The sequence below is a fragment of the Periplaneta americana genome, chromosome 15 (assembly GCF_040183065.1).
Source record: "Periplaneta americana isolate PAMFEO1 chromosome 15, P.americana_PAMFEO1_priV1, whole genome shotgun sequence".
NCBI lineage: Eukaryota > Metazoa > Arthropoda > Insecta > Blattodea > Blattidae > Periplaneta > Periplaneta americana.
The window spans coordinates 7,829,117-7,843,497 of record NC_091131.1 but is presented as its reverse complement, the minus strand read 5'-3'; the positions used below and the strand labels follow the sequence as shown (position 1 = coordinate 7,843,497).

At 37.8% G+C, this 14,381-nt stretch overlaps 1 protein-coding gene across 1 annotated transcript in view; it reads right to left on the bottom strand.

The window, feature by feature from the left end:
* Nucleotides 1-14,381, bottom strand: part of Col4a1 (Collagen type IV alpha 1) — a 159,077-nt gene that overhangs the window by 36,613 nt on the left and 108,083 nt on the right. The window contains exons 15-21 of the mRNA XM_069846629.1: nucleotides 9,996-10,292; nucleotides 8,348-8,510; nucleotides 7,979-8,101; nucleotides 5,838-5,990; nucleotides 4,760-4,885; nucleotides 3,451-3,674; nucleotides 1,247-1,513 (exon numbers count right to left, since the gene is read on the bottom strand). Of these exons, the coding sequence (XP_069702730.1) occupies nucleotides 1,247-1,513; nucleotides 3,451-3,674; nucleotides 4,760-4,885; nucleotides 5,838-5,990; nucleotides 7,979-8,101; nucleotides 8,348-8,510; nucleotides 9,996-10,292 (1,353 nt within the window). The remainder of the gene's footprint in view (nucleotides 1-1,246; nucleotides 1,514-3,450; nucleotides 3,675-4,759; nucleotides 4,886-5,837; nucleotides 5,991-7,978; nucleotides 8,102-8,347; nucleotides 8,511-9,995; nucleotides 10,293-14,381) is intronic.

Below are 14,381 nucleotides of genomic sequence, written 5' to 3'. Positions count from 1 at the left end.
ATAGAAACTGACCTATACGGACTCTGCTGTAAGTTTCATTAAGACACATTTTAATTAATCGAACTAGTTTCTTGGGAATACGAAATTCAATAAGAATATTATGTAAAACTTCTCTCTTAACCGAGTCATATGCCTTTTTGAAATCTATGAATAACTGATGTACTGTACCCTTATACTCCCATTTTTTCTCCAATATCTGTCGAATACAAAAAATCTGATCAATAGTCGATCTATTACGCCTAAAACCACAGTGATGATCCCCAATAATTTCATCTACATATGGAGTTAATCTTCTCAAAAGGATATTCGACAAAATTTTGTACGACATCAACAAAAGTGATATTCCTCGAAAGTTACTACAGTTAGTCTTGTCCCCCTTCTTAAAAATAGGTACGATTATGGACTCCTTCCTTTGTTCTGGTACAATTTCCTTTTCCCAAATTGCAAGTACAAGTTTATAAATTTCGCTAGATAATGCCCTTCCACCCTCTTGTATTAATTCTGCTGGAATTTATTTGATCAATACCTGGAGGCTTGTAATTTTTCAGATTTTCTATAGCAATTTCGACTTCAGAAAGTGTGGGTTCGTGTATAAATGGCTCAGCAGTTTGTATTTGAATTTCGTCCCGATCATTTCTATTTGGGCTATGTATATTTAGTAGTTGCCCAAAATAGTTTTTCCATCTGTTCAGGATTGAATGGGAGTTTGCAAGCAAGTCACCATTCTCATCCTTGATCAAGTTTACCCATGCCTGATATCCATTTTTAAATTCCTTTATACCCTTATATAAATCTCGAATGTTTTTATTATTACTATTTGTTTCTATCTCATTCAGTTTTTCCTTCAAGTAATCTCTCTTTTTATTCCTAAGTGTACGACTTGCTTCCCATCTTTCATTGAAATAATTATCTCTATTCTCCACGATTGGATCCTGTAAGAATAGAATTTATTAATTTTTTACGTAACAGATATCGTGTCAGATCTCAGGTCAAAAGGCATTACGTTCGAGTCCCACTGTGGTAGTTTTTTATTCCATTATCTCAATCAGTGGCATATTGGCCCAAAAAATATTTCATGCCATTACTTGCAAGTTTGTACTTGCAGACCTCTAGTTCCCGATCTCAAAATACTTACCTATGGCCCTTTCACGACCCCTCCAATTTGTTCCGTTGAATTGTGAAACACCCTGTATAAGATGTACTGCAGCAATGTGAAGCATAAATAAATAACTGGCTGATGTCTTACCGTGTCTCCCTTGAGTCCTGGGAAACCTGCAACCCCAGAGGAGCCCTTCTGTCCAGGAATTCCAGGTGTTCCCGGTACCCCTGGTATGCCTGGTTCTCCTTTAGGGCCTACTGGTCCTGGTCGTCCTATTCCTGGCAGTCCAGGTTCTCCCTTTTCACCTGGTCTTCCATCAGTACCACGGAAGCCTTCAGGACCTCTGAGACCCGGCAAGCCAGGCTCTCCTTTCTGACCCTTCTCAGATACGAGACCGGGTTCGCCCTTCCTGCCCTGAAAGCAGTTATCAGTTCAGAAACACAAAGTGTACAGCTCATGGAACTCGTGTTCAGGAAAGAACCATGGCAGCAATCCTCACTGTGGATGGTATGAAGAAGTTAAGCAGAATGTGGCTGCAGACTGCAATCACAATGCAAGTTGCAGGTCCTGTCGTTTAAACTCTAATTTCTCAGTATTGTGATAAGTGTGTGTGTTTCTTTTATAAATGAAGTCATTCTCTTTCGTGCTTCCCAATATTTCGAGGAAATATTGCGTCAAATGTAAAAGTCGTTTTATTCTAGTTTACATTGGTGCTAGACACGTGTGAGATCAGTATCTATTTCAAATTGTATTAGACTACACAATGAAGTCTCCAACATAAGGATAGAAACGAAATGTGAGAAGCTGTAACTCCTGTTGTGAGTTTCGGAGAGCAGCTTTGCAGCAATTTCAGGACAAGAACTAATGCACGTTAATGCAAATTTTCTTAAAATGTGTTAGAACACTGTGGTTGCATCTTCTATGACAAAGGTAATTGGTTATTGCAATTTACATGAGCAATGTAAGTGCATGACTCAAGGGACTATGAATATCTGACTGTGCCAGAAAATATTTATTTTATTTATTTAACCTGGTAGAGATAAGGCCATCAGGCCTTCTCTTCCCCTCTACCAGGGGATTACAACTACAATATTAAGAATACAATTACAATTATAATTACAATTAATATTAAATTTACAGATACAATAAAAATCAAAGTACTAAAAGATTAACTGATTAATAAAAGCTAGACAGTTTATTGTAAAAGTTAAGAAGAGAGAAGCATTTCTTTTATTGATTAAATACAAATTAAACCTACTTTACGCAGTATGAAAATGCTTAATAAGCTTGCTTTCGAACGCTACTAAATTCCGACAGTCTCTGATGTCACTGGGTAGGGTATTCCACAAGCGCGGGAGCGAGATTGTGTATGATGATGAATTCGATGATATCTTATGTGTTGGTATGGCTAGTATGCGGCTATTTTGCGTGCGTGTGAAGAGATTATGATATGATGACAGGTAACTGAAACGGGAGGCAAGGTAGGTAGGTGTAGAAGTGTGAAGGACTTGGAAAAGGAGAACAAGAGAATGAAAATTTCTACGTTCGTTAAGCCGTAGCCAGTTTAGAGTTTGGAAGGATGAGGTAATGTGGTCAGCGCGACGGACATCGCAGACGAAGCGAACACAAGAATTATGAACACGTAATTTTTGCGACTGATTGACATTGAGGTCAGTCAGTAGAAAATCACAATAATCGAAGTGGGGCATTACTAGTGTTTCCACTAGTATTTTCTTGAGTGATAGCGGAAGGAATTTTCGAATGCTGGTTAAGGAATGTAGTATGGAAAGTACTTTTTTGGTAATATGGGTTACTTGGTTATTCCAGTTTAAATGTGTATCAAAGTAAACTCCAAGGTTTTTAACACAGGAAGCAAAAGGGATTATTGTGTCGTTTAACTTGACTGGAAGAGCAGGAGTAATCTTGCATAATAGACGTTGATGTCCCACTAGGATTGCTTGTGATTTTGTTGGATTGAGAGTCAAACCAAACTTTCTGGCCCATGCAGATATAGATTCAAGGCCCTCGTTAAGATTTTGTATTGCGTCATTGAGTGAGTCAGGGAAAATAGTGTGCTTCCAGTAGCCACAATCACCAGTGAACGTCTATTTTGGAGGCTCTGTATAAATAAGTGAAGACGGAAAAGGAAAATATGAAGCAAAGACAAAGAAGATGGAGAATAAGACAAGATGAGTGAAGGAAAAGACGAAAAGAAAGATGGAGAAAAGGAAAAGGCTGAAGGAAAACAAAAAAATGGTGATCCAATTAATAGGATTTTGTGGAGTTGAATTTCTGAGTGTAGCCATCTGAACAGAGAACTTGAGTCCTGGTGATTCTGATGCTCGACCTACCGGTAGTCCTGCAGGCCCTGTCTCGCCCTTCACACCAGGTAGTCCGTCAGGTCCTGGAGGTCCTGGTAGTCCCGGTAGTCCACTGTCTCCTTTAGGTCCGATAAAGCCTGGTGGACCGGGGAGTCCCTCCCGACCAGGTCCCCCAGGCAAGCCAACTATTCCTATTGCTCCCTTCTCACCCTTCTCGCCAGGGAAGCCGTCCAACCCTGGAGCACCAGTGTTGCCTGCAACATATCACGTGACCATGTTACGTCATGTCTTTTAGGATGGCCACAGTGGATCAGAACGCTGGACAAAATTAATAACTCTTCTGCCATTCAACAGATTTTTATGAAACTTTAAAAAGAGTTACAGGTGACATATCTATTTTTTTATGTACAAACTCTGATTACGTTTGTATAAGAGGAACTACCCTAAGGTGCATTTAGACAAAATTAATAACGTCTTTCCTATCTAACGTATGTTTATTAAGCTCTGTACAGGAATTACATGTAGCATATTGATGGTGTTGAACAAATTCATTCATTCATTCATTCATTCATTCATTCATTCATTCATTCATTCATTTATTTCATTTATTTATTTTATTCCATAGATCTTACATGAGCATTGAAGCTTTAAGTTGTGGAACAAGTCAAAATTTTACAATATTACAATTACAATTTTTACAGTTTTTACAAATTAGTAATTTTCTACAATTTTTACAATTCTGTGCAATTTTTTACAATATTTCGGCGAGATGTAGTGAGATGAGTTGAGGTCCGAAGATTCGCCAAACGATTACCCGGCATTTGCCTTTTGGTTGGGGAAAACCTCGGAAAAACCCAACCAGGTAATCAAATGAAAGGGGTTGATGCCGAGGACTCGCCATAGACCATCCGGCTTCAGTCCCAAAAACCTTGTATATCAAAATATTCAATTTTACAAAAAAAAAAAAAAAAAAAAAAAAAAAAAATTAATATCTTGAAAACGAACAAATATCTCATATAAGGGACGGGGGTATTTAAATATCTTCTTGTGAAGTTTGTATCCATGGCTTGACATAAGATGTGTTTGAAGAAGATTTGGAAAGACATTTTATTTTATAGAGATAAGGTGAAATCTCATTTTGTTATTTTTTTTTACATACAGGGTTGCCATTCAACACCATCAATATATTTTTTTTACGTACAAACCCTGATTACGCTTGCATAACAGGAACTACATCTTTAGAGGTGCATTTAGACAAAATTAATACCGGTACTCATTAACTTCTGTCCTATCTAACAGACTTTTATGAACCTTTGTACAAATGATCAAGTGCATGTACCTGGCATTCCGCGGGGTCCAGGGAAGCCCTTGGCACCATCTGCTCCAGGTGCGCCCTTGTCACCCTTGCTTCCAGGGAAACCTGGAAGACCAGGCCGTCCAGGTTCGCCAACCATTCCAGGTTCACCTGCAGCAAAGAAAAGCAGTTGGCAAAATGACATTTAACAGTTGTGTGGAAAATAAGACAAATACACTGCTATTGATTGCTGGAAATAATATTGAGTCTTCGAATCATTCTCAGCCAAAAATCTCTGATAATCTGGCAATGATAAAATTATGTTCCTGAGGTGGCAGCACCTGTAACGCGGAATTTGCGGTCTCTGATCATAGGATGATAATGGAATTAAAGTGAATTTTGTTGATGGTAAAATAATGGTTAACAAATTACTGTAGGAACATAGAGATCTTCTACACATTACATTGCAGGCTTTTATTGTCTTTTGAAAATTTGTTTTTATCCTTGAAGAAAGAATTATCATTCTCAAATCTTCGGATTTGGTAGTTGATCACTGGACTAAGACTATTACAGAACATGAGTTTGGTTGAGTAAAGAATAGAAAACTTTTATTTTTAAATAAAATTATTCTTATTTCAAAAGATTTCCTATATGAAAAAATCTGTCATGAAGATGACACACACGTTTCATTATACGTTTCACATCTGGTACAATAACTTATTTCTTACATAATTTTCTGGAACATATTCTTATTTGCAGTTTCTGTGATTGGACTTTTATTCAAAAGACATACAAGTGATATAATGTACTGTGCACCCAAATAAAAAAAAATGAACTTTTATTTTGTGGATTGCACACAAAAGACATTTTCTATAACAGTCTCAAAAATTAAGATATCTGATTTCATTTATAATTCTTCCAGTTTAAATAGATGTATGTATTCAAGTGTGAATCGTAGTAAATAACCCACTTCAAAATGAACTGTCTCCATCACAGAAATACAATGCTTCATATGACATGATCCAACAAAGATACTGTGTACAATACATAAATTCACATTTTCTGAAATTTGTGGAGATCGAATTGCTGAAATTGCGCCCTGCAACTCAGACTGACGTTTTACCTTTCAATCCATCCAGACCGGGCCGTCCGGGAGGCCCAGGGAGTCCTGGAGGTCCAATGGGTCCAAGATTACCTTTCTGACCTGGTTGTCCAGAAAGACCATCTAAGCCAGGTCTTCCAGGTTCGCCTTTTGGACCAGGGAATCCGGGCAAACCTGTTTATAAGTAAAATTGGTGTGATAAATGTATACATTTCCTCGAGCATAAACACAGATTTTCGTGATAGACGATTCATATAGTGAAAACTAGATTGTTTCAGTGGCGGTTCCTCGGGGGAGGGAAGGGAGGAACGTCCTCACATTTTTATTCTTTTGAAAGTAAATACCAAATGAAATATATGCTTTGAAATTCGAGGAAGATCCGATAATTTTTAAGTTCACAGCTATAAGAAAACCTCGATTGATCGAGTTTTAAGTCACGCGCACGTGCTGCTAGAAAACTGTGAGAAAGATGCGAGATTGTTTGTGTGGAGGAAAGCCAATCCATTCCTCCTTTACTGCAGTTAACACACATAGACAACAGCGCGCTAGCGGCCAGAGAAAGAAGCAGAGTTTTAAAGCGAGTAAATGAACGGAGAGGGAGGAGATCCTCCTCTGAATCACCGCATGGGCGGGAAATAGAAACCGACTGGTCTTGCAGCAAGCACGCTACCACTGCCATCTAACGATGCTGCATTCAACCAGACTATATATATATATATATATATATATATATATATATATATATATATATATATATATCAGCGCGTCTGGCTGCGAAATCAGGTGGCCCGGGTTCGAATCCTGGTCGGGGCAAGTTACCTGGTTGAGGTTTTTTCCGGGGTTTTCCCTCAACCCAATATGAGCAAATGCTGGGTAACTTTCGGTGCTGGACCCCGGACTCATTTCACCGGCATTATCACCTTCATATCATTCAGACGCTAAATAACCTAGATGTTGATACAGCGTCGTAAAATAACCCAATAAAATAAAATAAAATAAATAAACCAGACTATAACACGTCATCTAGGAGGAGACCAATAAAAACAGTTTTAACGCTAAGCTGTGAAAGACACCATATAAACTTTTTTTTCAAATTATAAATAAAAATATATTCATTGCACTATATATAAGCTATATTCATGGTTTGAAACTTTCGGGGATATCTGAAAGTTGAAGTTGGATTCATATGAAACAAAGAGGAAGTAGTTCTAAGTTAGTATCGCAGATCTTTTTGGCCTCTGAAATTCACTTCCATTCATTGTCTACTAGACAGGACAACAGCCAAGTTGTCAGTTTTGTACAAATATATTTGAAATTGAAGGTACTGCGAACTACATAATTTTTAACATTAAAAAATTAATCGGCCACCGGAAGCTTTGAACAATAATGGTAGTATGACTTTATAAGAACTGATATTCTTCAAAAGCATGTGATACTGAACTTTTAAAATGTACATGTGGCAACACAGACCACGTGGGTGGATGCAGTGTTCTCACTTTCCTAACAGATTATTATTTTCTCATTCCCATTTCCGTAAAACTGTTCCGGTTACGTGTTAGTAGCTGGTCTCTTCCAACACGTGTGATGCTGTAGTGTGCGTGAAAAATGCTGCAAGGTTGTGAATTTCCTTGTAATTGTTAATTTGTGCAATTATTCAACAATGAATGGAAGTGAAAACATATTATTATTTTGGACAATTTAGGAAACTCAGTTTACAAAAACAGATTATTGCTATACAAAAGGGAAGACCAACTTTAACACTACCTGGTCTTACATGTATGCATGTAGGCTAATTTGTAGCTTGTTTCTTTGAAGAAAGTGTCATTTTGCGCTGTTAACTTCTTTCCTCCTCTTAAGAAATATGCAGGAGCCGCCACTGGATTGTTTAGAATAATACAAGGAAAATATTAAATCATAATGTAAAGATGTAGCAAATGATGAACCCTGAAAACAAATGGAAAGTATCTAGAAACAAGATTCAGAAAGGTTAAGAAACGAATCATTAGTCAGTTTTGGGCCAGCAACCATATGTTTAGCACTCTTCAATTAATAATCATTAAATCAACCACATTGGGTTAGACAGAAATTTTTGTAAAAAATTATTGTGCATGGAATTAATGAAATTAAAATAAAAAAAACTTCGACAGATTCTCTTCATTTACCTTGATTTCCTGGAGTTCCGAACTTTCCAGAAGGACCGGGTAAGCCCTTTTCTCCCTTCTCTCCATATGGTCCAGGAGGTCCTGGTGGTCCCACTGCAGGAACTCCAGGCTCTCCCTTTTGTCCTGTAGAAGACATGAGCTTTCAAACCAAGAACATCCTGAATTGGCAATAGAATAAAGTTATGCATTTACAACTACTAAATTTCCGCGATTTGCACTTCGTTTTGCAATAAATACCTTTTAAACTGAAATTGAGATAAAATTCAAGGTAAAGGAGTAATTCCATATTCGCTTTCAAATTCTTACGTAAGTTATTACTTCTTAATTTTCTTATGAAGTGGCAAGAACCATTTCTCAATGAATACTAACCTTTGGGTGAAGTTACTCCTGGAAGTCCTCTTAGACCATCTCTTCCCGGTTCGCCTGGAAAGCCCATTGGCCCAGTTTCACCCTTATCTCCACGTGGCCCTGGCAGACCTCGCGGCCCCACAGGACCTGGCACACCTGGTGGGCCGGGTTGTCCTGATTCACCCTGCACAAGAGAATGTAAAGCAGATGATTCACGATATTATGTGCAGTCCAGTACTGTTTACTCTAAATTTCTGAAACAACTGATTGAAGTTTGTATTTTTTTTAAGTGTAGTAAAATATACCAGTGATTATTAATAAAACAAGTATGACATCTTGATAAGAGAACGCAGTTAATATAAATTATAGACAAATAAATTACTCTGAACTACAGTACTGCCCTTGGAAAAACAGCACAATCTTCATCTTATAATTATTGAAGAAAATGTTGCTCTTAGTGAAATAAACAAGTGATCTGGGTGGTCACACTACGTATTGTTTAGGATGTCGGCTAACCTCTTAATTAAACCCAGGAATCACGTGCACATGTGATCTATGCCATGTTCCACTTACGGTGGAACATTTTTTATTGCATTGTAGAAAATATGACCGTGTCCGTCGGCAATATGGAATTTGGCCAACTCTACGTGACGCTCTTGGAAATGATTTTAATTGTACAAGTGCAGTTCTGAGATTTTTATCGAGTGCTGGACTTTACAGGGTGATTTAGTTTTTTTATTGACCCGTTTTCCTGTCCTCCAGATCCTTTACATCCGGAGGTTACATTTGTTATTTAATATATAAGTTTTTTAACAAACTTGACATTCGGACCTTTTACATCCGAGTATTTTAGAAATACGCCAGATAATTTATTTATGGTAATATTTGTTTTATTATTTTATTGTCTCTTTTTAAATACTAGTTAAGGTCTGAGATTTTTATAATGTTTTATGCATCACCCTGTTGAAACTGCATTTGAAGGGTACACGGGAATAATGATCAAGGTCCATTTTAGAAGGTTTCGAGAAAAGCGAATTTTAAAGTTTAAGCACTTAATACTTTGTTATGTGTGTATTTAATAGAAATTGACGTAGTGGAATGTCAAGAACGATTATTTCTTATTACTAGCTAGACCACATGATAGTACTTCCTTTCCACTATAAGATGGCATTATTAACTCAATTTCGATTTTTGATGGACCTTGATTGTTTTTCCCGTGTACCCTTCATTTGTGAACCTCGTTTTAATCGTGACAACGTTTTTTAGTTCTTTTAAGCGTTCTGATTATTATTATGTCTCTGTTCTGTAAAGAATTTTAAATAAGGGCGCAAATAGCCATAGTCGCTGACGCGCCCTTTTTAAACCCCCACTAACTAACTATCACGTGCACTAATGAACTCGTCTCTCATGATCCTGGTCTCGTAACTCTTGAACAACACTAATTCTCTGTGTCCACAGTTTCGCTATCTATCCTGTTCTTTGATAGGTGAAGTGGAATATCCTGTCTCTTGAGACAAACGATGTAATGGTTTCTGAGGAGATTGCTGCAGATAGGCGCAACTTACTTTGATGCAGATTCATTTGTACTTCAACAGAATGTGGTTGTCTGTAATTAAAAAAAGCGGTATAGATTTAAACCATGCCATGCCATGCCATGCTATAGACCTACCTGCAAACCTTGCAGTCCTCTGTCTCCAGGGTACCCGTCCCTTCCAGGTGGCCCTGGTTCTCCTTTTTCACCTGGAGCTCCACGGTCACCTTTGAATCCCTCTGTGAAGTTGGCAGGTGGACAGTATCCAGGTTCTCCCTTCAGACCATAGCGACCAGGTTGACCCTTGTCTCCCTTTTCACCTCTTCTCCCAGGAATGCCGGGTTCTCCTTTGATGCTAAGACCCTTCACACCTTTTGGACCTGGGTAACCTGGCTCCCCAGGGACTCCATCTTGACCAGGAAACCCTCTCTCTCCCTATGAAACACAGACACGTACATAATTATTTTGATAACTTTTGTAGAAATTTCTCATCACTTCAAGAAGAAATTTGTAGAAAACCAACTTCTAGTTGCAAAACATGCTGCAAAGCATTTTTTTCGCAGAAGTCACAGGTAACATAATTATGTACAGTAGTGGCAAAAAAACCGGACCGACCCTTGTAGCTGAATTCAGAGCCTTGTTCACAGTGGCAGCACGATAGACTGGTAACTAAGACTTTCGTACTTCGAATCCTGCCTGGGAAGGAAACTTTCTTTCTGTTCCTTATTCAAATTTATTCCCAATACTTTTCTATTGCAGCGATATTTTACTACCCAGAACATGAATTTTACCAGCTTATTTTCTAATGGATTTCGAAATGGGCTACGTCAGCAGTCGAAACTACAACAATTTCAATAGATTACTCGCTATCTTGTGAATGGGGGCGTGGCATGTGCAGTGGTTCATTTTGGGGACTTTGATTATTCCGTCGGTCTGGTTTTTTTGCCACTACTGTATATTATGCTTCACAAATAAAAATTGTAGTTCTACAAGATTCCAGAGCAGCATTAGAGAGCATATCCAACAACAACAAAACATCAGAAAACCTACAAGATATAATACAACTGTATAGAAACATCAAATAAAAAAATAAGAAAAATGTCTTCCAGTGGATACCATCCCATGTGGGTCTGTTTGGAAACGAATAAGCTGATACATTAGTTAAAAAAGTTACCTAAATTAAAGCAAAGCCTGCTTTAACGTAGAAATCCCAACAAAATGCAAATTAATAAAGGACCACTACAGAATTCTGGAAGTAAACAGCAACGCTGAAGAACTAAAAGGTAAACTGTATGAAGAAGTCAATGAAGAAAGACATTTTAACAAAACTTCGAAGACAAATGTAGCTGTTTACAGGACATGATTGTCTCATTGAACATCTCTTAACAACAAACTGGTGACAAACTAGACGCCGGTAATAGGAAGAATGACAACATTGAAGCATTTTATTGGGAAGCTACAGAAAGAATGACGCAAATCAACTAATTGTCATTTGAAAACTGCAACATGTAATATGCTTTACATCTGACTTGTCAGACAATGAGGACGATCATGCACACTATGGGGTTACTGATAATTCAGTCGAAAGGTTGGCATCTCTGCGTAATATTAAAACTGATAGAACACAGTAAATATTGGGAATCCGTCTCGTGTTGTTATTGACTTTTGGACCTCAGGAATAAGTTTTCAAATGAAGATTAAACTTCGTCAGTCTCTCTGGGGCAATGGCGGCTCGTAGTCAAATGTCCAGGGTAGGCAAAATTTACAGAACATTTTTATGTAATTCCCGCGATTCAATGACAGCTCGCTTTCATCATGCCCCCCGAAAACTTAACTCTTGCTTACATAACAATACTGTTACATCAATGAGCCGTCTCATAATTTGTCGGTTTTTTCTAGTTTATTGTTATACTGTTGTCTTGCAACCCTTGTTGTTCAGACGACATTTCCGAAATTGGATTCAAATTCTTTTCAAGTCTCTTTAGACTTACCGAGTTACAAATATGACCTGATTCCAAGTACGTTCTTTAGATTACAATAACAAACGTGACCAACTACAGCTTAGCTTTAACTTCACTTCCTGTTAGCCATTTATGTGTTTCATACCATACTTACTTACTTACAAATGGCTTTTAAAGAATCCGCAGGTTCATTGCCGCCCTCACATAAGCCCGCCATCGGTCCCTACACTGTGAAAGGTTAATCCAGTCTCTATCATCATATCCCACCTCCCTCAAATCAATTTTAATATTATTCTCCCATCTACGTCTCTACCTCCCCAAATGTCTTTTTTCCTCTGGCCTCCCAACTAACACTCTATATGCATTTCTGGATTCGCCCATATGTGCTACATGCCCTGCCCATCTCAAACGTCTGGATTTAATGTTCCTAATTATGTCAGGTGAAGAGAACAATGCATGCAGTTCTGTGTTGTGTAACTTTCTCCATTCTCCTGTAACTTCATCCTTCTTAGCCCCAAATATTTTCCTAAGAACCCTATTCTCAAACACCCTTAACCTATGTTCCTCTCTCAAAGTGAGAGTCCAAGTTTCACAACCATACAGAACAACCGGTAATATAGCTGTTTTATAAATTCTAACTTTCAGATTTTTTGACAGCAAACTGGATGACAAAAGCTTCTCAATCGAATAATAACAGGCATTTCCCATATTTATTCTGTGTTTAATTTCCTCCCGAGTATCATTTATATTTGTTACTGTTGCTCCAAGATATTTGAATTTTTCCACCTTTTCGAAAGATAAATCTCCAATTTTTATATTTCCATTTCATAGTGTTTCATACCATGAAGGATTAAATTTTCTTGCACCTTTAGCACTGACTTTATGAACAATAGAGCTTAATGCAGGAGTGGGTCGTCCATTTCCAAAATACTTCTCTTTTCAATGTCATTACGACGCGAAAACGGACAACGTAACAGTTTACTTATTATATCAGTCATAATATAATATTATTGTTATCACTTACATTAACTATAAATCACCAAATATACGTAACATTAATATACAGTACGTACTTGCAAAAATCACATTTTCTAAAATACACTGTTAAAAAAAACATCTTTTAAAACACACTGTTTAAAAACTGTTATACTACTCGTAACAATCTACGTTCCAACTCGTGAAACTTTCAAACAGAAATTTCGCAAATCGTAGGTGTTCGATAATGCTCGTGGGTTCTCGTTAGGGCAGGCAGAATTCTAGCGCGCTGGCTTAAGCATAGAACGCATGCGCTAAGAAAGCATTTAGAATAGCGATCTCTTTTAATGCTTACTCCAGGGCCAGCTTTGAAGTTACGTGGAAGGTCGGCTAACTTCGCTTCTGCCTACCTTCTGACGCATCGTGATCTGTCCAGTGTATTCTTGTCGCATAAATCGAACTGCCAGTAGTAAGCAACTCCAACTAACCCTCAAAAAATCCCATTCATAGTTAATTGAAGAATTTCTAAGCACCTAGACAAGAGTATATAATTATATAAGGTTTTCCAAATGTGTTGGGGTAGTTAATAAATATCCACTTTTAGGTTTTTCTAAATGTGTTGAGGTAGGCTTAGCCTACCCTGCCTGCCCTGAGGAGCCGCCTCTGCTCTGGGGTTGGGGACAACTGGCCACAGAGGCAATTCGCCACATAATTGAAATTCGTATCAAAGACAATTAGCCACACATTAAAATTCAAGGCAATACTCAAATTCGTAACAATTTATAATGTATTTCTATGGTAACACAAGACAAATCCAGAAGCTGTAAACTAAATAGGAACTATGGGGGAAGAAATTCGCTTCACAAAATCAGAAAGAGGCTCTGACAAATTAATATATCTTGGCTACATGTACACGAGACTTAGAGAAAATAAGAATGGAGTTGATTGGCGCTGTGACATGCGTGGCGGGTGTAATGCAACATTCACGTTATCAGAAGATGGAAGCAGTGTCGTCAAAGAACCGTCTGAACACAAGAATCATTCTGCAGACTGGGGAAGGATCAACCACTTCCCTTATTATCCCGAGTTAACTCGGGTTGCTAACATGTGTCAAAATTTATTAAGCTGAGTTAACTCGTTTCAGTCCCATTCTCTATTTCATAGTGATTTTTTAAGTATGTAAGAAAATTAGTCATGTACAGTGATTTTGCTATATTAAATGACCTCTTTATGAAAATAAAAAAATATGACACTTTTTTTCACAAAACTGGTAAAATATATAGTAAGGGAAGAGGTTAAGGCAAAGGAATGTGTAGAGAACATGAAGGCAAGGGCGAGGACTTCCCGAGAACCAACGTCTGTCGTTATTCAAAATGAGTTACAGCATATTGCAAGCTAAGCCAATGTGAATCTACCGAAGAAACCATCTATTAAAACAACTGTGCGCCGTGCCAGGAAGCTGCACCTACCACCTGAACCAAGGAATATTGACGAACTGAATGTTATAGCCGACAGATACACTAAGACCTTACAAGGAGAAAGGTGGTTGTTGTATTTTGAACCGGAGGACAAGTGAATGTTATCATGT